The 23,397-nt window shown below is 39.7% G+C and overlaps 1 protein-coding gene across 1 annotated transcript in view; it reads left to right on the top strand.

The window, feature by feature from the left end:
* The window catches only part of LOC124777207 (inositol polyphosphate 5-phosphatase E), an 87,497-nt gene that overhangs the window by 12,116 nt on the left and 51,984 nt on the right, over positions 1-23,397 (top strand). The window contains exon 2 of the mRNA XM_047252521.1: positions 12,566-12,683. Within this exon, the coding sequence (XP_047108477.1) occupies positions 12,566-12,683 (118 nt within the window). The remainder of the gene's footprint in view (positions 1-12,565; positions 12,684-23,397) is intronic.

Raw genomic sequence — 23,397 nt, 5'->3', positions numbered from 1 at the left:
TGCATGATGTTTCTAGTCTCCCACCACTTAACAAAGTCCCACTGCCAGCCACAGAGAAGCATGGCCCTCGTAACTCAGTAGCACCCAGGATTGGAGCAACTGAATTACATTCTTCACCAGGGTTTTGACTACCTCTCGTCGTGCCCTGAAATGAGAAATGTCCTGCCCACTATCCTTCCCATCAGTCCCGTAGTGGTATTTCGCTGTCCAACAAATCTACACGATACATTCACCCATCCCTACACAACCCCTGCTCCCAACCCCTTACCTCATGGCTCATACCCATTTCATAGACCTAGATGCAAGACCTGCTCTGCACATCCTCCCATCACCACCTACTCCAGTCCAAACGTCAGCTATCACATCAAAGTCATGTGATCTACAAGTTAAGCTGCAACCACTATGGTGCATTCTGTGTGGGCATGACAACCAACATGTTGTCTGTCTGCATGAATGGCCACCAACAAACTGTGGCTAAGAAACAAGTGGACCAACCTGATGCTGAGCATGCTGCCAAACACGGCATTCTTCATTTCAATGACTGCTTCACATCCTATGCCATATGTATCCTTCCCACCAACACCAGCTTTTCTGAACTGCACCGGTGGGAACTTTCCTTGCAATATATCATACATTCCCATAACCCACCTGGCTTCAACGTTCGTTAGTCATTGTCCTCTCCCATCCAGCCCCTTCTCTGTTTCATCTACATCTACATACATACTCTGCAGTCCACCATACAGTGCGTGGTGGAGGGCATCTCATACCACAACTAGCATCTTCTCTTCCTGTTCCACTCCCAAACAGAACGAGGGAAAAATGACTGCCTATATGCCTCTGTACGAGCCCTAATCTCTCTTATCTTATCTTTCTGGTCTTTCCGTGAAATGTAAGTTGGCGGCAGTAAAATTGTACTGCAATCAGCCTCAAATGCCGGTTCTCTAAATTTCCTCATTAGCGATTCACGAAAAGAACGTCTCCTATCCTCTAGAGACTCCCACCCGAGTTCCTGAAGCATTTCCGTAACACTCGCCTGATGATCAAACCTACCAGAAACAAATCTAGCAGCCTGCCTCTGAATTGCTTCTATGTCCTCCCTCAATCCGACCTGATAGGGATCCCAAACACTCGAGCAGTACTCAAGAATAGGTCGTATTAGTGTTTTATAAGCGGTCTCCTTTACAGATGAACCACATCTTCCCAAAATTCTACCAATGAACCGAGGACGACGATCCACCTTCCCCACAACTGCTATTACAGACTTGTCCCACTTCATATCGCTCTGCAATGTTATGCCCAAATATTTAATCGACGTGACTGTGTCAAGTGCTACACTACTAATGGAGTATTCAAACTCCATTCCAGCACTACACTGCCCTCATTCCTCCATGGCACCCAGTCTCTTTACTTCTCTCCTTTTGTGCCACCCCACCTCCCCATCTCTCCGCTTCCTATGTCTAACCTCCTGACTGCACATAGCTGCCCTACCCTCTTTCCACCTCATCCCTGTGTGCTCCCCAACAGCAAGTCACTGTCCCCCGTCCCTATTCTGCTGTCCCTCCCCACCCCAGCCTCCTCCTTACCTCCACCCAGTCACCACTCCCATCATGCACCGGTGCTGTTGCTTGCAGCATGGTCTCAGTTGCCTGAGGCTGTAGTTGTGTGTGTGAATTGCGTTTGCGTAAATGTGTATGTGTGTGTTTGCTGTCTAATTCTGAAGAAGGCCTTACTGGCCGAAGGCTACATTTGTGACCGTCTTTTTGCTGTGCCTATATGCAACTCAGCATCTCCGCTTTATGGTGACTAGCAACTTACCTTTCCATAATATTGTTACATTCCATCCTGGATTTTCATTTTTGTGTGACTAACATACATTTTTTAAACAAAAAATTTTGATTTTGAAATTTTTAAAATTAAAAAATAATTTAATTTTAGAAAAAATGAACATTGTTATGAATAGAGTTAACTAGCACAAAGCTTATAAGAAACTGAATGAAATGGTACAAATATTAGGTCTGTAAGTCAAATAGCTTTTTAGATATGGTGACTTTAAGATTTAAAAGCATAACTTTGGAAGTTTTAAAAATTAATAACTCTAAAATGAAAGGCCCAAACAAATTTTAATGTGGGATTTTTCGTGCAGATTACTACCACAAATGTACAAAAAATTATCAAAATCTGAGATTTCAAGAACCAGACCATCGGTAGATTTCACATGGACTGACCCTAGTTTCTAACCAACCTTTTTTATATTCTGTGTTCTTGTTTGCAAGTAATTAATTGCCAAACAGTGCATCATAACAGTAGTTTATAACCAGGGGGAAGATGGAAGATTTGGCAGGGGCTCAGTTATGAGAAAAAAGTGTAGCTTGAGTTCTCTCCCCTCTTCCTCTCTCTCACTCCCCCCCCCCCCTCCTCCCCCCCTCCCCCAAACACACTCTCAAAGAAAGCACTAAGTGTCATATACTTCTAGTTTGAACTTGTATATTTTTTGTGATTGTTATTCACAGCTGAAGCATGTGACTGTGGAAAATAACAATTTTCCAGTATTGTTGAATTAACTTTCTATTATTTAGCTGTATGAGCATGAGTTTTTGTAGAATAATGCATTCAGTTCTGATGAACTTTTATTGTATGGATTGCAGAGTGAATTAGTTTCTTACACTTCTTGTTTTCTCTTATTTTGACACTCATTTAATCTTTATATTGTTATGGATTTTTTCACAGATATTGTGTGGATTGCATGTTTCTTTTATCTGTTTACAATTATTTGGCTGCCTTCTTGTGTACTTACTCACATGTTATTTTAAAAAAATAATGTAATAGAAAATATGTCATTTGTACATGTTACTTCATGCTAAAAGCTACTATGTAGGCCTAGTTACTTGCCAACCGTTACGCTTTTGTTAGCTATAGTATATAATTGAACAATTATGTCTAATACCTTGTTCAGTGATGTGTCCACAAACAAAGGTATTTTATTTGCTTTTAAAATTATGTTTGCTGTCTGCTAGACATTTTATATCCTTGGGTAGGCTATGAAAGAGCTTGATAGCCGCTACTGAACTTCACTCCTAACTAAGCCAGAGTCATATTCAGTATAGAGTTGTGAAGCTGTTTTCTTTTTACTACCTATGTTAATCTCATTTTCTAAATGGAGTGGGTTATTGATGACAGATTTCAACAACAATCAATTTATTGTGACGTTATTTTTGGTTTACTTGCTTGTTTAAATGGAAGACACTTAAATATATATGCATGTGAATCTGACACCTAATATCAATTTCTTTGTTTTATGCAATAAATACTTTCTGTTTAAATGGTGACCTGTCCCAAAATTGTACTATAGGAACAATGAAATAGGGAGTATTTTTGAGAAAGAGAACCAAAGATTGTGTCTTATTAACAGAACACTAAGAAGATGCGACAAATTTATTAGACTGCCTACACTATGCTTACCCATCCTCTTCTGGAGTAATTGCTGTGTGATATGAGATCCTTGCCAGATAGATTAATAGATGACGTTAGATAAGTACAAAGAAGGACAGCATGTTTCGTATTACTGCGAAATAGAGGAGCGAGAGACACAGAGATGATAAATTAATTGGGGTGCCAATCGTTAAAACAGAGGAATTTTTGTTGCAGTGAGATGTTTTCATGAAACTGTTGTTACCAACTTTCTTCCCTGAATGCCAAAATATTTGTTAACTCCCACCTTCTGAGGGAGAAAGGTCTATCATAATAAAATATGACAAATTAGAGCTTGTTTGGAAAGATTTAGGTATTCGTCTTCCCACATGCTATTTGAGAGTGAGTGAGTGAGTGAGCTAGTTAGTTAGTGACATGTTCGATAAATCATTTGAAAGAATCTTATATGACTCCCTCTCTCCTCTTTTTTTATTTCATTTATTTGTTTTATAAACAGGTGACCAGATTTTAAATAGAAATTCGTCCGTGGGATAGGAGGAATTGTACAGGAGAAATGATTTTAGGTTAGATTTTAAACTTGGTTTGCTACATGTCAGATATATTATCTTACAAGACAAATGATCAAAAAGTTTTATTGCCACATATTTAACTCCTTTCTGAGCCATCGACATCTTTAACAATGGGCAATCCTTTATTCTAGTGTTGTATGTGTGGTCAATTGTGATGGTTTGTATCTGACAAATTTCATCAGTGAATGCATGTATTGTGATGGTGTAGTTAAAATGTCTAACTCCTGGAAGAGATACCTGCTTCACGTCTGTGGGTGAGCACCCCACCACATATTATTCTTATTGCTCACTTTTATACAGTGAATACTTTCATTCTAAATGATGATTTACCTGAGAACATTCTTCCATATGACATTATTGAGTGGAAATAAGCAAAATATGTCAGGAGATTGGTTCATTTGTTTCTAAGGTTAGCACTTATACAAAGAGCACAAGTAGCTGATTTTTTGGCAGCTCAGTAATATGTGTCTTCCAGTGCAAGTTTTCATCATTACGTACACCAAAAAATTTGGAGCAATCTGTCCTGTTTACTGATTCATGTGGAACCGTCTACCCTATTTGCTGACTCCTGCTCATGTTCTACACCAGTTGTTGACATGACTCTATTTGTTGGATAGAACTGAATATGGTGTGTTTTCTCAAGATTAAGGGAGAGTCCATTTTCAGAAAACCACCATAAATCTGTGAGAAACATCATTAGCAAACTCTTGCATTTCTTTCTCTCTAGTGGGATTTATTGTAAAACTAATATTGTCTGCAGAAAGTACCAGTTCTACTTGTTGAATGTTAAGCAGAATGCCATTGACATGTGCAAAGAATAGGAGTGGACCCAAAATTGAACCCTTTCTGACTCTCTTCCTGATGAGACTATTATGCAGCTCATATTAAGAAAGTGTGCTTCATGGGAATTTCATTGCTGTCTCAAGTCTATCAATAGGCATGCGAAGTATCCATTATGCATTTATAGACATTATGCAGAAAATGGTTATAATATTTCAGTTTCTAATCGTAGCAAGCTGGCTTGTCAAGGTGACTGATAGTTGGGAGGGAGGCAGAGGTACATGGGACAGGAATGGGACATGGACACTGGTGAATTCACACTGTGGAAAATGACAGAGACATGTAGATATGGATTGGAAGGGAGTGACAGAACGGAGGAAGGGGAGACAGTCAGGGAGAGGGTGTGGATGCAGAATGAATGAAGTGAGGGCCCTGGGGCAGAGTGGAAATGGATATGGGGCAGGGGGCTTGCAGAGATTGGGGCCAGTAGGCTTGCTGGACAAAGAATGTGTCACAAGTACAGATCCCATCAGGAGCAAATCTCCAAGGTCATGGAACATGTCAGTACATGAAATTACAGTATAAAAGTAATAACAGACAAATATAAAATGAAACTTCCTGGCAGATTAAAACTATATGCCAGACTGAGACTTGAACATGGGACCTTTGCCTTTCGCAGGCAAGTGCTCTACCAACTGAGTTACCCAAGCACGACTCAAGCTCCGTCCTCACAGCCTTACTTCTGCCAGTACCTCGTCTCCTACCTTCCAAACTTTACAGAAGCTCTCCTGCGAACCTTGCAGAACTAGCACTCCTGAAAGAAATGATATGCGGAGACATGGCTTAGCCACAGCCTGGAGGATGTTTCCAGAATGAGATTTTCACTCTGCAGCAGTGTGTGCGCTGATAGATTCGCAGGAGAGCTTCTGTAAAGTTTGGAAGGTAGGAGACGAGGTACTGGCAGAAGTAAGGCTGTGAGGACTGAGTGTGAGTCGTGCTTGGGTAGCTCAGCTGGTAGAGCGCTTGCCCGTGAAAGGCAAAGATCCCGAGTTTGAGTCTCGGTCCGGCACACAGTTTTAATCTGCCACGAAGTTTCATATCAGTGCACACTCCACTGCAGAGTGAAAATCTCATTCTGGAAATATAAAATGTATATGAACCCGAAAAAAGTCAGTCCATAAGTTTAAGTAAATGCAATCAGCAATACAACAAGAACCAGCTTAATTTTTCAAGGACCTCCTCAGCAAAATAGGAGTGACCCATGAGGAAACTCTTCAGTTTCATATGGAAAGCATGTAGATTACTGCTATTATTGAAAATGTATGCAGCATTATACTGCGCACCTTTCTGCACAAGAGTTATGAAAGTCCGGTCCAAATGCATATTTGATTTCTGCTGATTATTAACTGAGTGAAAGCTGCTTATTCTTGGGAATAAGCTAATATTGTTAACAAGAAAAGACAGTAAGGTGTATATATATATATATATATATATATATATATATATATTTTAGAGGGAAACATTCCACGTAGGAAAAATATATCTAAAAACAAAGATGATGTGACTTACCAAATGAAAGTGCTGGCAGGTCGACAGACACACAAACAAACACAAACATACACACAAAATTCAAGCTTTCGCAACAAACTGTTGCCTCATCACGAAAGAGGGAAGGAGAGGGAAAGACGAAAGGATGTGGGTTTTAAGGGAGAGGGTAAGGAGTCATTCCAATCCCGGGAGCGGAAAGACTTACCTTAGGGGGAAAAAAGGACGGGTATACACTCGCACACACACACATATCCATCCACACATCTGTTTCATGAAGGATGGCTCTCATTTCAGGGCAGGATTTGAAGAAGTCGTATCCCTGCTGGAGAGCCACATTCAGAGTCTGATCCAGTCCCGGAAAGTATCCTGTCACAAGTGGGGCACTTTTGTGGTTCTTCCGTGGGAGGTTCTGGGTTTGAGAGGATGAGGAAGTGGCTCTGGTTATTTGCTTCTGTACCAGGTCGGGAGGGTAGTTGCGGGATGCGAAAGCTGTTGTCAGGTTGTTGGTGTAATGGTTCAGGGATTCCGGACTGGAGCAGATTCGTTTGCCACGAAGACCTAGGCTGTAGGGAAGGGACCGTTTGATGTGGAATGGGTGGCAGCTGTCATAATGGAGGTACTGTTGCTTGTTGGTGGGTTTGATGTGGACGGTCGTGTGAAGCTGGCCATTGGACAGGTGGAGGTCAACATCAAGGAAAGTGGCATGGGATTTGGAGTAGGACCAGGTGAATCTGATGGAACCAAAGGAGTTGAGGTTGGAGAGGAAATTCTGGAGTTCTTCTTCACTGTGAGTCCAGATCATGAAGATGTCATCAATAAATCTGTACCAAACTTTGGGTTGGCAGGCCTGGGTAACCAAGAAGGCTTCCTCTAAGTGACCCATGAATAGGTTGGCGTACGAAGGGGCCATCCTGGTACCCATGGCTGTTCCCTTTAATTGTTGGTATGTCTGGTCTTCAAAAGTGAAGAAGTTGTGGGTCAGGATGAAGCTGGATATATATATATATATACTCTGGCTCCTACCCTTGTAACCGCTCCCGTTGTAAAAACTGTCCCATGCACCCTCCCACCACCACCTACTCCAGTCCTGTAACCCGGAAGGTGTACACGATCAAAGGCAGAGCCACGTGTGAAAGCACCCACGTGATTTACCAACTGACCTGCCTACACTGTGAAGCTTTCTATGTGGGAATGACCAGCAACAAACTGTCCATTCGCATGAATGGACACAGGCAGACAGTGTTTGTTGGTAATGAGGATCACCCTGTGGCTAAACATGCCTTGGTGCATGGCCAGCACATCTTGGCACAGTGTTACACCGTCCGGGTTATCTGGATACTTCCCACTAACACCAACCCGTCAGAACTCCGGAGATGGGAACTTGCCCTTCAGTATATCCTCTCTTCTCGTTATCCGCCAGTCCTCAGCCTCCGCTAATTTCAAGTTGCCGCCATTCATACCGCACCTCTCTTTCAACAACATCTTTGCCTCTGTACTTCTGCCTCGACTGACATCTGTGCCGAAACTCTTTGCCTTTACAAATGTCTGCTTGTGTCTGTGTATGTGCGGTTGGATATGGGTGTGTGTGCGAGTGCATACCTGTCCTTTTTTCCCCCTAAGGTAAGTCTTTCCGCTCCCGGGATTAGAATGACTCCTTACCCTCTCCCTTAAAACCCACATCCTTTCGTCTTTCCCTCTCCTTCCCTCTTTCCTGATGAAGCAACCATTGGTTGTGAAAGCTTGAATTTTGTGTGTATGTTTGTGTTTGTTTGTTTGTGTGTCTATCGACCTGCCAGCGCTTTCGTTTGGTAAGTCACATCATCTTTGTTTTCAGATATATTTTTCCCACGTGGAAAATATATATATATATATATATATATATATATATATATATATATATATATATATATATATATATATATATATATATATATATATATATTTTTTTTATTTTATTATTTTTTTTTTTTTGAGAGGCCAATGTCAAAATATCCAGACTCCTGAACAGGGGTTGACAAGAGGTTCGTGAACTTACACCACTTATTACCTGAACCACCCGTTACTGAGCCAAAAATATCCTCTTAGAATGGGAAGAGTTACCCCAAAATTAATACTGCATAACATAAGTGAATGAAAAGAAGCAAAGTAGACTAATTTTCGTGTCGAATGATCACTCACTTCAGATACCGTTTGAATAGCAAAAATGGCACCATTAAGTCTCTGATAAAGATCTTGAATATGGACTTTCCACGACAGTTTACTATCTATCTGAACACCTAGAAATTTGAACTGTTCAGTTTCACTAATCATATGCCCATTCTGTGAAATTTAAATTTTTTGTTTTTGTTGAATTGTGTGTTAGAATATGTAAAAACAGAGTCATACTGTGATTTAGCATTAATTTATTTTCTATAAGTTAGCTCATCAACCACACTATTTGAAACTAGGTCAATGTTGCACACAGCTTCCTTTACTACCAAGCTAGTGTCATCAGCTAACAGAAATATTTTAGAGGTACCCATAATAGTAGAAGGTGTATCATTTATATAAATAAGGAACAAGAGTGGCTCTAACACTGATCCCTGGGGCAACCCCCCCCCCCCCCCTCACACACACACACACACACACACACACACACACACACACTTGACTGTACCCCACTCAGACCCCTCATCACAGCCATTCTCAACATGGTGAATAATGACCTTTTGCTGCCTGTTGCTAAAGTAAGAGGTGAACCAACTGTGAGCTACTCCCTGTATTCCGTAATGGTCCAACTTCTGGAGTAAAATGTTGTGATCAACACAATCAAACACCTTAGTTAAATAAAAAAATATGCCAAGCGTTTGAAACCTTTTGTTTAACCCATTCAGTACCTCACACAGAAAAGAGAATATAGCAGTTTCAGTTGTTAAACAACTTCTAAAGCCGAACTGTACATTTAATACAAATTGTGTGATATAAAATGGTCAATTATCCTTAAATACACAGCCTTTTCAATAACTTTAGCAAACACTGATGGCATAGAAATATGTCTAAAATTGCCTACATTATCCTTTTCTCCCTTTTTAGTGGCTTTACTACTGAGTACTTTAATTGTTCAGGAAACTGACCATTCCTAAAGGAAAAATTAAAAATATTGCTAAATACAGGGCTAACATGGGCAGCACAGTACTTTAGTATTATGCTAGACATTCCATCATATTCATGAGAGTCCTTAGTCTTCAGTGATTTAATTATTGGAAGCTTTGTCTCACAGTTTTTTGTTGTGCCTATCTGCGACTCAGCATCTCTGGTGTTTGGGGAGTAGCGACTATCCTTTTTATAATATTGTCATTATTCCATTCTGGATTTTCCATTGTTTAATTTTATGTATGATGTGACCATGTGAGGGGTTGTGCATCAGTCATGCCAATGTGTGAACATCCCTCTCCCTTGAGCAGTTTTCCAAGTTCTGCATTAACATACTTCACAGAACGCTTTATCCAGAGCTTATCATGCTGCTTACAGAGTGACACAACTTTTGCAGTAGTGTAAAGAGAGCGCTCACCAATGTTCCGAATGTCGTCCTCAGTTGTGTAGTTAAGATTATGGTGCAAACTGTATACTGCACCTCCAGTTATTGTTACAATATCTCCTTTTCCAAGATCCTTCCACAAAGTCCCTGAATCACAGGTGGCATTACTGAGATATGCTTTTAGCTTAAAGATAATTGTTACCTGGTAGACACTGCCTTAAAATTTCTGTATCACTTCTGACATTCCACCTCCCCCCCTCCCCCAATTAATGTTATTTGTTGTTGTGGTTTTCAGTCCTGAGACTGGTTTGATGCAGCACTCCATGCTACTCTATCCTGTGCAAGCTTCTTCATCTCCCAGTACCTACTGCAACCTACATCCTTCTGTATCTGTTTAGTGTATTCATCTCTTGGTCTCCCTCTATGATTTTTACCCTCCACGCTGCCCTCCAATACTAAATTGGTGATCGCTTGATGCCTCAGAACATGTCCTACCAACCGATCCCTTCTTCTAGTCAAGTTGTGCCACAAACTCCTCTTCTCTCCAATTCTATTCAATACCTCCTCATTAGTTATGTGATCTACCCATCTAATCTTCAGCATTCTTCTGTAGCACCACATTTTGAAAGCTTCTATTCTCTTCTTGTCCAAGCTATTTATCGTCCATGTTTCACTTCCATACGTGGCTACACTCCATACAAATACTTTCAGAAACGACTTCCTGACACTTAAATCTAAACTCGATGTTAACAAATTTCTCTTCTTCAGAAACGCTTTCCTTGCCATTGCCAGTCTACATTTTATATCCTCTCTACTTCGACCATCATCAGTTATTTTGCTCCCCAAATAGCAAAACTCCTTTACTACTTTAAGTGTCTCATTTCCTAATCTAATTCCCTCAGCATCACCCGACTTAGTTCAATTACATTCCATTATCCTCGTTTTGCTTTTGTTGATGTTCATCTTATATCCTCCTTTCAATACACTATCCATTCCGTTCAACTGCTCTTCCAAGTCCTTTGCTGTCTCTGACAGAATTACAATGTCATCAGCGAACCTCAAAGTTTTTATTTCTTCTCCATGGATTTTAATAACTACTCCGAATTTTTCTTTTGTTTCCTTCACTGCTTGCTCAATATACAGATTGAATAACATTGGGGAGAGGCTACAACCCTGTCTCACTCCCTTCCCAACCACTGCTTCCCTTTCATGTCCCTCGACTCTTATAACTGCCATGTGGTTTCTGTACAAATTGTAAATAGTCTTTCGCTCCCTGTATTTTACCCCTGCCACCTTCAGAATTTGAAAGAGAGTATTCAAGTCAAGATTGTCATTAGCTTTCTCTAAGTCTACAGATGCTAGAAACGTAGGTTTGCCTTTCCTTAATCTAGCTTCTAAGATAAGTCGTACAGTCAGTATTGCCTCACGTCCCCTAATTAATATTAAACGCCAATAAGCTTCTGACCTTCATAGGTTGTGTGATGCTTCTGTCCTCTGTCTCCAAAGCGTAGAAGCTATTGGAGACAGCTAGAGTGAAGCTATTGGACATGCAGCATCTCCTGGATCTTTTCACTGATCTGATGATCTGAAAGGCTTTGCTGTTGTCTTCCAGTCTAGCTTTAACATTAATGGTGTAGACAGCAACTCGGAAAACTGCTAACTCGTCTAGTGTTACTAGCAAATCAGCTTAAAGTTGCAAGATAAGCTGCCCCCTCCCCCTTTCTTCTTCAATATTGTGTAGCAGTAGTGATTCTGTGTCTCTAGAAGTGACCAGCTTCGTTCCTCATGTGGATTTTATTGCAATATCCACATGAAAATAATGCTGACATTCACCACACAAATCTTATGTTTTATTCTTGAAAAATCATTCTGTTGTATCAGTGTGTTATGGTTTCAGCTGACAACTGAATTTGAATGTGAATACTTATAAACATGAGTAAGGAAAAGTTACATCTAAAATTAAATTACTGCTAAATAAAATAAGTTATCATACCTTGTGGTAACAGTTTGACATACAAAAATTGGCATTCACTTTCATCTGGCTCACTGGGCTTCTTTTGTAGACAAGGTGATACGAAAAGGTTGCGGCAAATGAGGCTTCACAAACATTAAGTAATAAAATAGGGCATATCAGTAGGATGAGAGAGACTGCAGGGCAAGACAAAAAGTACACGACATTGAGATGCCAGTAGAAGATGAGATTTGAAAGGTGAGAAGTGGATGAATGGGCAGTTAACTAGTCATAGCAAGGGGAAGGAGAGGCTTGTAGTAAAAGTGTAGATGAAATTAATCTGATCAGAGAGATTTCTACTCTTTATTGTTTCCTCCTCCTTGTATTCTCAGTCCATCTTACCTTAACCTGTGAGTACCTTCTCTACCACTTCTTGCTATTTACGTTTTCAGATATCATCTCATGCTGGGATTGCATTTTTATTTACTTTCATCCTTTCCTGCAGTCTCTTGATCTAGTGTTTTACTTGACTTTCCTGTCTGATCAGAGTAATCTCTTTTTTCATGCAAATTATTTCTCTAATTTTGGTTTCAAGAAGATTTTGAATGCTTGTGTGTACTTCAGTTTTTTTTGTGTGTGTCAATAAATTGGTACTTATTAAGTGGACATTTTCCCCATAAATTTATGTGATTATTCATTTGCAGGGCACATTGTCTGAAGTTTCTAATATTTACTTTGTGTGACTGTTTTGCACATTTTGCTTTTATGTAGGAACTTTTTACATGGCCGTATTGCCGCCAATTCACTTCTTGGATCAGTGGAACTGGAACGCACACTGCCCCACCGTGAACTGCGGATCTTTGTGGGAACATGGAATATGAATGGACAGGTAAAAAAAAAAAAAAAAAAACCATTTTATTTTTACTTTGTGGTCACTAATGTTGTACAGTTACTTCTGTGAAGAAAAAGTGGAGGGTTATCTTGAAGACCTTACCGTTGTATTACTGGTAATAATTGGTACAGAATGCAAAAGTATTTTTATAGCTATACCATTGTGTTAATATGTATCTTGAAGATTCTCATTTATGCTGATATATCTGGATCATAATATGCAATGTGGGTCCAAGAACTTCCTGGCTTGACGTTCAGAAATTTTGCCGAAGTAGTTAGCGGTGGATAGAATACAGCAATAATTGCAGGGATCTGTTACTTCACAGAAGAAAGTTAATTGAAGAGGTTGTTTCGTGTGTGTGTGTGTGTGTGTGTGTGTGTGTGTGTGTGTGTGTGTGTGTGTGTGTGTGTGTGGTTTTTTTTTTTTTTATAATAGAGACTTTCTTCAACTGTTATCAAAGAGCAGTTAGATGCCGGTTATGGGGAAGTCCCTGAGTCATATTAAGTGAATGGGCTGAACAGTACAACTTAGGAAAAGGTTATGTTGAGTAATACAGCCTTTTGATGTACAACCACTGGCAATAATTAAGAAACCATATTCCTTGTTGAAGAACAACAGCATTATGTTAGGGAGCTGAAGCTACATGCATCTCACTAAGCTTGGGATGTTCTGTAACAATTGTTTATGGACGATGTATGATAAACTTCCAAGAGGAAACATAAATGTAAGAAGGTGCAAAGACTTCTCTGTAGGGATGATGAGGAGGAATGCCGGAGAGATTCTCCCAGTTTTTAGAGATGTGTCCAGAAAATGAGCAAGAAATTTTTAAACTCTGTGTTGTATATGTGCAAATGAGGTGAAGCCCTTCTAAGAGACAATCTTGTGGAATTATGGTGATGGTAAGATTTTGTGGGTGCATGACAGTAACATCTTTAGTGCCTGTTTTGGAATTAGAAGGGAATTCTCAGTTGACTTCAGGAACAGAAATATAATCATAAATGCCAACTATTGTGCTTGAAGTTTGCACAAATTGCAATAAAAAAGCAAGGAGAACTGAGTGGTGGTACTTGCTTAAAGCAAGATGATACTCCATTCCATACATCTGCTGTTCTTAAGGTTGCAGTGAAGAACTTTTTTTCCCTGGAGTTATATCATTTGCTTTACAGTCCAGATATAGTGTGCAGATATAGTGTGAGAAAGAAAATATGTGAACAGAGTTGAGATACAGTTGTAAACAAGGAGACAGACAGATGATTCTTGCTATATCAGATGTTTGAAAAATGTATTAAAGTAAGTGGAGATAATGTTTAATAGTGGCACTGTTGTTTACTTTGTGTCAGGCCAGAAATTTTTTGAGATACTCTCATGTGAATTAATGAATGAATAACAGAGGTAAAAGATGTTAAAGGATAAGAGAATTCACTACCCTACATCATGAAGGATATCAACACAGAGGAAAATATACAATAGAGTAGTTCAAATTAATATGAAATGTGGTAACTGGCATCTAGTTGAATGTAATACGAGGTTTGTTCAAAAAATTTTGGAACTTTGCCCACAAAATTTTTGTACTTGTACCTTTTACTTATTGTGTGTGGTCTCCTTCAAAATACTCTCCTCCATAATTGGCACATTGCTCCCAAAGCCGTTTACAATCCCGGAAGCAATATTGGTATGCCTTTTGCTGGATCGTGCGAAGTGCTGTCTGCGAGTTTTCTTTCATCTTGTCGATTGTTGCAAGTCTCGGTCCTTTCAATCTATCATCATCATCATTGTAGACCCACATCTCATTACCAGTTACCATTCCCTTAAGGAACACCTCATTCTCATTTGGGCAGTCTGGAAGCTCTTCACAGGTTGCATGGCGAAGGTCTTTCTTGTCTCATGAGCCATGGGACCAAATTGGCAACAACACAGTGCATTCCAAGATGTTGTGTGTTTTCATGACATGATGCAACTGAAATGTTACATTCTTCTGCAATCTCTCAGTCAGTCAGTCTTCAGTTGACATGCACAAGTTCATTGACATTCTTGACACGAGTGTTGTCAGTAGACGTCAGGACGTCCTGAACGAGGATCATTTAACTTCCATCTGGCCATTTTTAAACCGTGCGAAACAACATTTGTAACACTGAGTATGGCTTAAGCACTCATCACTTTAGGCTTTCTGCATAATTTTGTGTGTCTTTGTAAAGGTTTTCTTGAGTTTCACGTGAAATTTAATGAAAACATGTTGCTCCTCTAACTCTGCCATTTCAAAGTTTGCAAACTGTGCGGCACAACATTCTGCTCAATACAGCACTGAACAATAACTAACAAACATACTACAATGAAACTTCTGGCAGTTACACAATAAACAGAGAAGTGTACAGGGAAGCCAACTGCATTTAGCTCCAGCAAACCATCGGCATGAAATTACGTATGTTCCAGAATTTTTTGAACAGACCTCATACAGTATTAGGGGTAACTGTTCTTCCTTTCTGCCACTTCGAAGTTTTCCCTCTACTTTTTCTATATCCTGTTTGCCTTTCCCTGAACACAGTATCACATATCTCAATCCATAATTAGCTCCAGTTTCTTACTTTGCCAGTGGCATTATGTTTTGTACTCTCCATCATCTTAATTTTTCCTTTATCAAACAATGGAAAATCTAGGATTGAATGTAACAATATTAGAGAAGTAAAGTTGCTACTCACCATATAGCGGAGATGCTGAGTCACGATAGGCACAACAAAAAGATTCACACAATTAAAGCTTTCGACTGTTAAGCAGTCAAGGTGTCAGTTGTCTGGGACTGAAGACATGTGTGACAAAGGCCTTAATGGCCAAAAGCTTTAATTGTGTGAATCTTTTTGTTGTGCATATCGCGACACAGCATCTTCGCTATTTGGTGAGTAGCAACTTTCCTTCTCTAATATAATTTTTCCCTTACCTTCACTACTTCGTATAAACCCTTTCCTCATGAAGGAGGACTGTTCTAAATCAATACAAATTTAACTTGTATTTATCCAAATTTTATGTTCAGTTTTTTTTCAAATCCTCCCCTCGATTTCTTTCGTAGGTGCTCCTCACATGCTCCACAAGGGGATAATGTAAATAAGTGCGAGTTGATACATTAGAGATATCATGTTCTTTCAAAAAGAAATTAGTTTGCTGTGAAAAAGTATATTTGGATTGATTAGGAAGCTTATGGGAAGCTTCACTTGTGTTACTCACAAAGAAATGCCATGAATTATACAGGAAAAGGGGGAATTATCCAGGAAAAAAGGGGAAAACAAGGCATTTAAAGCCACATATTTCAACTTTGCCTTCTTCTTCATCTTCTCTCTTTGGTTTTTGCTAGACAGCCTTACCAGTTTTAAAGTACTTTACATTATACATTTGTTCAATTAGTAAATCCATTGTTGTAAATATTTTTTATATTCATTCCTAAATTTTGGTGGAAGCTCTTCCCCTTTTTTCGACACTTCTACAACATGAAATTGGTGTCATCTGTGTTTGATTTCAGATCATAACTATGGAATCATTAGTGGTCACAAGTAACAATGAAGGTAAAAATTCTGGTTCAGTTTGGAGCATTCTTCATCCATTCAACACTCTTTTTGCTGGTCAGTCACAATCCAAGGCACAAATTTAGCACAACCCTTATTATTCCAAAATACTAGCACCGAGCTCTGAGTCAGTACATTTAACTCTCTCACATATTCAGTTGTTTGTTGTCAGTCTTCAAGAATGATTAATTGAAATGTCTCGCAATTTTCATCTCTTTGGATATTTGTCAGATATCCAGAACTAAGTTTGTTACCAGTCAGCAGAGTCATTTTTCAAACAAGAAAATCTCTTGTACCCTTGAATTTTTCCTGTGGTTTCATCATTGTGAGCTGTTTTCAATATCACAACAGTTTCTATGGTATTATGTCATAGCAAGAAGCAAAATTTCACAACTGCATGTTGTTCTCCAATACCTGCCATTGAAAAATCATGGGGAGAGCAAAACAGCTGTGATGTGGGGAAAAACATTCCTGGGCATGTCAGAGGAAATACTGAGCTTGCAAGGAGTTGTGTAACACATCCATTCTGGAAACTGTTGGGGTTTCCTCACATACACTACCTGAAGGTACTGGCACCATTGGTTGAATTTTCAGATTGATTCAGTCTGACAGCTAATGAAATGGCATATTGTCGAACATCCATTGTTGTTACTGGAATAGTATAAAATAGACTTAATGTTTCAGTGTGTATTATCTTCAACACTACAATTACTCAGCTTTTGCGCACTTTCAACATGGATAACAATACAAACAGATAGTATTATGGAAAGGATAGATTGCTATTCACCATGTAGTGGAGATGTTGAGTCGCAAACAGGTACAACAAAAAGACTGCTAAACAAGTAAGTTTTCGGCCAAAAGGTCTTCTTCTGAATTAGATCTCTCTCTCTCTCTCTCTCTCTCTCTCTCTCTCTCTCTCTCTCTCACTCACACACACACACACACACACACACACACACACACACACATAGTCATGCAAACACAACTCTCACACACATGACCCTTGTCTCTGGCTTTTGACAGCCAGCATAAGAAAAAGGAGAGGAAACAGAAAAATGCTCCGATAGGAAACAATACTTTTTACAGTGAGACGCAGGCTACTATGCAGAGACATGTTATTTAGTTCACACACTGCGGGCTGTTGTCCAAATGCTCACGTTTTTGCCGCACAACAATGCATGTGGGATGGAGCCACCAGTACTCAGGGTATTGCTTCAGAACTTTCTTTTGAGTCAGCATAAACTGCAATATACTGTCCCCATTTGGTCCTGTTAGACACTAATCTATATGTGTGTTTCTCTTGAAGGAGCTGTGCAAGAATATGCATCAGTACTCAGTTGGAAATACTGTTTTTCCTCTGCCAGTGTAAAAACAATGTTGTTTCAAAAGGAGGATAATTAAGCTGCTTGCAGTTTTGATACATTAATCAAAATTCCACAGTGGAAACAAGAAGCAAATATAAGGAAAGCAAATTAAGTACACGTGTGAACAGTGGCATGTATATAAATTCAACTTCTCAGAAAATGTGAATAAATTTTGACCATACTATCACTCTTCTCTTCCCTCAGCCATAGTGATACGCAATATGTTGGCCAAATAGATGGCTCTTGAAAGAGAAGAAATGATTGTGGCAGTTGGGGAAGTGGATAGGAGTGTTAAAAGTCAGGAGGGGGAAAATTGTAAGCTTTCAGGGGTAGTAGCAAATGGTTCAAATGGCTCTGAGTACTATGGGACTTAACTTCTTTGGTCATCAGTCCCCTAGAACTCAGGACTACTTAAACCTACCTAACCTAAGGACATCACACACATCCATGCCCGAGGCAGGATTCGAACGTGCGACCGTAGCGGTCGCGCGGTTCCAGACTGTAGCGCCTAGAACCGCTCGGCCACCACGGCCGGCCAGGGGTAGTAGCAAAACTGTCATTAATTATAGCATCAAATGCAAAACTGAGGGACAGGAATCGAAGATCGAGAGAGAGAGAGAGAGAGAGAGAGAGAGAGAGAGAGAGAGAGAGAGAGAGAGAGAGGAAGGAAGGAAGGAAGGAAGGAAGGAAAACTCAGCTCAGTGTAATGACAGGGAAGTGGCTGTGGTGCTGAATGACACAAGAAGAAATGCAGAGGTGTAGGGAGTAGTAGGATAATAGAAATGCTTATGTGTAGCATCCTCAGTTGCCAAAATTTCATTCCCTTTCCATCATCCATATCTCTGCTGTGTTTTTCCACGCTATTCCTTTTCCATGTCCCAACAATGACTCTCTCTCCCTCTCTCTCCCTCTCTCTCTCTCTCTCTCTCTCTCTCTCTCTCTCTCTCTCTCTCTCTCTCGCGCTCTCTTGCTCCACTCCACCAGTTCTATGACTGCTATCATAATTAACCCTCATTTTGCCCCAGTGCCACTGAGAGCCACATGTCTACCATCCTTCTCTTGGGTGCAACTAACTTAGGTATCTCTTCCTTACCTTGGGTACCTCTCTCCCCTTCTTCCCAATCCCTGTAATCCTTCACTCTCCCCTCACACCTGCCTCCTGAAGCAGTTGTTCATATACAGCTAGAGCGGAGAGCAGCTACAAAGGTGGGTCAGGACTGGGTGTGCAGAAGCATGCGGAAGTGTACCACATGACTCACAGCCAATTGCGCGCCAGTGACATTCTTGTCCTCGTTCTGTGCAGGTCGTATTGTGTTAGGAAGTTCTAACTGTTTATTTCAGTTACGTTCTGTGGTGTGTGCTGACTGCCTTCATAGTGTTCATTGTGAGAGATGGTAAGCAATCCCACCAAGTGCTACACAAACAGACAAGAGGAATAGTGTTCCTTGTGTACCAATACTTTCAGAGACAATCTTCCGCTGAATCCATGCTGGCACAAGGCGCGGGTCGCACCATTACCAAATGCCAGGAGCAGACAGCTGAAGCCTGTGGTGTCGGTTTGAGGACCGTTCAGACAATATCTGGCGAAGCTAAGATGTCTATGCAAGCTTGCGGCTCTGCTGTTTTCAAATCACCAGGGAAGCAACACAACCGCAAAAAAGAATTGGGTGAGCTAGACGATTTTGCAAAAAATGTTTTGTGGCACATAGTGTTTAGCATGAATGCTGAAAGCGAGTATCTGACAGCAGAGAAACTAGTTTCGTGTATGAAAAAAACTGAAAATTTTAACGGAAACAAATGGACCATGTTGAGGATATTGAAAGACATGGGTTTCAGTTATCAGAAAACTAACAATGGTAGGGAATTATTAATGGAATGAAGCGATATTGTAGCTGCAAGGACTGTGCTTTTGAGAACAATGCAAGAGATCAGAGGAGCTGGCACATCTCGAATTTATTATGGAGATGAAACTTTCATTAATCAGAACCAAGCAAGGGCTACGTCCTGGAAAATGAGCGATGGGTACGATGGATTAAAAGTTCCTGTTGGTATGGGTAATAGATGATGATGATGATGATGATGATGTTTTGGTTTGTGGGGTGCTCAACTGCGTGGTTATCAGCACCTGTACAAATTCCCAACCTTTGCTCAGTCCAAAGTCGCCACTTTCATGAATGATGATGAAATGATGAGGACAACACAAACACCCAGTCATCTCGAGGCAGGTGAAAATCCCTGACCCCACCGGGAATCGAACCCGAGACCCCGTGCCCGGGAAGAGAGAACGCGACCGCGAGACCATGAGCTGCGGACATAAGGGTAATAGAATTATAGTGCCCCATGTCGGATCAGCAGATACTGGCTTTATTCCCAGGGTAAGCCGATTTTTAAGGCATCAAAGGCTAAGAATTCTGAAGATTACCATTCTGAAATGATGTACAGTGTCTTCAAAAGGTGGTTTACACAACAATTATTGCCACATATTCCCGCATCTTCAGTTATAGTTGTGGACAATGCATGAATCCACTCAGTGCAAGTGAACAAAGCTACAAATACGAACTCCAAAAAGGCAGACATTATTGCAGGGCTGTCATATAATGGAATACCTCATAACTTGTTGCATACCAGAGCAGAATTGCTGGTTCTTGCCAGACAACACAAGCCTGCATACAGAGTTTATGAGATAGAGGAAATTGCAAAGCGGTATGGACATGGACACTGTATCATTAGATTACCCCCCATACCATTGCCATCACATCCCAATTGAACTGGTGTGGGCTCCGGTGAAAGCATGTATTGCGGAAAAGAACAATACAGTCTTAATTGCAGATGTTGAGAGACTTGCACATGAGGCAATAGGCACCTTCTCAACATCTGCATGGGCAGCTTGTGTAAGATATGCAGAAAAACTGCAAGCTGAAGATTACAGCAGGGAAATTCACAGGGACATGGCTATGGAACCATTCGTCATAAAACTGCAAACTGAAGATTACAACAGGGAAATTTGCAGGGACATGGTTATGGAACCATTCTACGTCGGACAGCGAAGACGATGCTGTGAATTTCTTGGTGTGAAGTATGTAAGTACCAGTTACTGCTACTTATGACTTTATTTGTATGACTGTGCCTGCAGAAGCAGCATAAAAAATTATTAGTAGCTTAAGTTTCACCTTTGACCTCATAACAATACCATTTTCTTTGTAAAACATATTTTGTTCAATGAAGTACACGTACTATAACGCTGTCGCAGGTTGCTCAGTGAAAGAAAACTAGCTCTTAGTAACACATTAAACGATCTGTTTCTGATATTCTTTTGGTCACAAATGATTAAAACTTGTAAATGCGTTAAATGTACTCAATCGCTATGGGTGCTAATGTAAGCAATGCAAAAATTCGTTTGATTAATGAAACAAATTGTTGTCATTCAGAAGATGGAACATTAAACATTGACAGTATTTAGAGAAAGAATGAAGCTACATCATGATTACTGACAAAATAGCGGATGGATCGTCTTCAGGTTGAAGTCTTCTGTCTGTGTTTGCATTACAAATAAACTGGTCTTCTGGAAGGAATCCACCTTATGCAAAACACAATTGTTTCTTTGCTATCAGCCAGAGATGTTTCGTTGATGTTTCAGCATCATTGCTGGGCTTTCATTTGCTATCTGTTATACAATAGGAAAATAAAAATTAGAGTTTTTAAGAAATTTTTTACAAACCTGAGAGCTTCATAAAGTTTTGCATATATACCTTGTTACCACATGCAGTGGTTTTCCTGGTTTTTTATGTTTTTCTTTACAGCTGTTTTACTTTCAGAGTCTGTTGTCTTCAAACATATAGAACTTAATGTAGAGAAATTATTTATCTTGATATTTTATGTGATTGGGAATGTTGTGATTGAGTTCAACATTAATTAATTCTATGTGGAAGGTTGTGTGTGCTCGCACATAAGGATTCTCATTACTAAGAATGCAGTTCTTAAAGTTCACTGTGGAATGATGTGTATGGTAGCGCACTGTCAGCTTTCTGAACTGACATAAGGATATTTGCAGTGTCGCGACTTATCTTCCTTCTCTCTCTGTGCAGAATGCACAATGCACCCGCCTTTGTAGCTGCTCTCCATTCTAGTGTTATCTGTGCATGTGTGTGCACATAGCAATATCCTGAGCTGTTGCATGTGTCCACGTGTCACTCATCAATCAACTCCATATATGTGTGTGTGTGTGTGTGTGTGTGTGTGTGTGTGTGTCTTCCCTGGTTTTTGTTTTTATGTATTTATTTACATTGTTATGTCTGTTTATTTTTCTTTAACGTGCATTATGCGGTGGACAGCACATTTCCGTTTATTGATTCACAATTGTTACATATTAACCAAGTCTGAAACAAATACACTGAAGTTTGTTGTTATTGGTTGCCAGTTTTTGTGGTTTGCCATTGTTTAATATTTGTGCGGGGTACAGGGTCATTTCAAATGATTCATCAATTTTCCTTATTTTCTTTCTTTTCTTTCACTCTACTGATCTTGAGAAGGAATGGAACTTCTAAAATTGTAAGATTCACACTTGCAATCTTCCTCTTCAAGTGTCAGCAGCTGGCAAGTGCTTTATTTGCAAAACTGGGACTCTTAAGCGGAAATTGTAGCTAGGTACTATTAAGATGATGCTGTAATTTGCCTGACTTAAGGTTTGTCAGTATGTGCATGTCCATACTTGTTGAAGGATGTGCGTATGTTGTGAATTATTCTACTACAAAATAAATGTCTTCATGTCTGAAGGAAGCATAATAATATAGCTGTATGGTAACGAAAGTGTAAAATATATTTTAAAAGTTTGAGATAGAAAGTGTGAAGAAAATGTCTAATTATTTACCACAGCAAGTGAGGTAACAACAAGCACCAAAACTGTCAAGAACAGTTAAAATGATATTGAAAGATGTGGGTTGAGTAGTCTATTACTTCAAGATATAAAAAGATGAGACAGCAAAATATATAAAATACTGGCAATAGAAGCTGAAGGAAACTTGCTTCATCCCAAATTCTGAGTTAAGAGAAAAACACATTGTTTATGGTATGAACAGAAAGTAAAAGAACAATACAAAGAGCAAAGCAATATACTAAGTACTGGAGTTAGTTGACAGATTAGCAGGTGTGAGTAAAAACAAATAAAAATATTTTTTGAAGACAGTGATGTATTTAAAATTTTTTTCAACAAAGTATCGTGGTCAAAGAAAATACTACCTTCCGGAATTTTGTCTGTATCTGTAATGGAAACTATCTTATGTTTGGAGCTTCCATGTTCCCTTATTCAAACAGGAACTGTAAACCTTATTTCAGATTCATTACTGTTGGCTTTAGTTAATTGCTGATAACCTACCTCTTCAAGCACCTGCTTGCCATTACTTGTCTGAATGTGTTAAATTGCTATTTGACTTTGTATATATTAGGTGCTAAATAATTTTGTGTCTGCATGTGAAGCTGTTGATTCGTTGTGGAGTGGTCAAGGCTGCAGATTGTGCAGTTGATATTTTTTTATAGGAGCTGAGGAAATTATAGACACAATAGATAAGGAGTACACAATTTTATGCTTACTTATTATTATTATTTCTGTTCTGTGCTGTGTCAAGAGCTTCAGCTGTGATGCTTTCAGCAAGACAGAGTTGATTATGGACTCAAATAATTTGGAAATTCATTATAACAACACCTAGGTGAATTAGTACAGTTAGATCAATAGTCTGGGGTGAGGCTTCATGCTGGGTGGAGTGAACGAGGGGAAGAAAGGAGGGAGTGGGAGGAAAGGTT

The sequence above is a fragment of the Schistocerca piceifrons genome, chromosome 2, assembly GCF_021461385.2.
Source record: "Schistocerca piceifrons isolate TAMUIC-IGC-003096 chromosome 2, iqSchPice1.1, whole genome shotgun sequence".
In the NCBI taxonomy this organism is placed as follows: Eukaryota; Metazoa; Arthropoda; class Insecta; order Orthoptera; family Acrididae; genus Schistocerca; species Schistocerca piceifrons.
The sequence above is the reverse complement of the archived record's forward strand: the minus strand, read 5'-3'. Positions and strand labels throughout refer to the sequence as shown.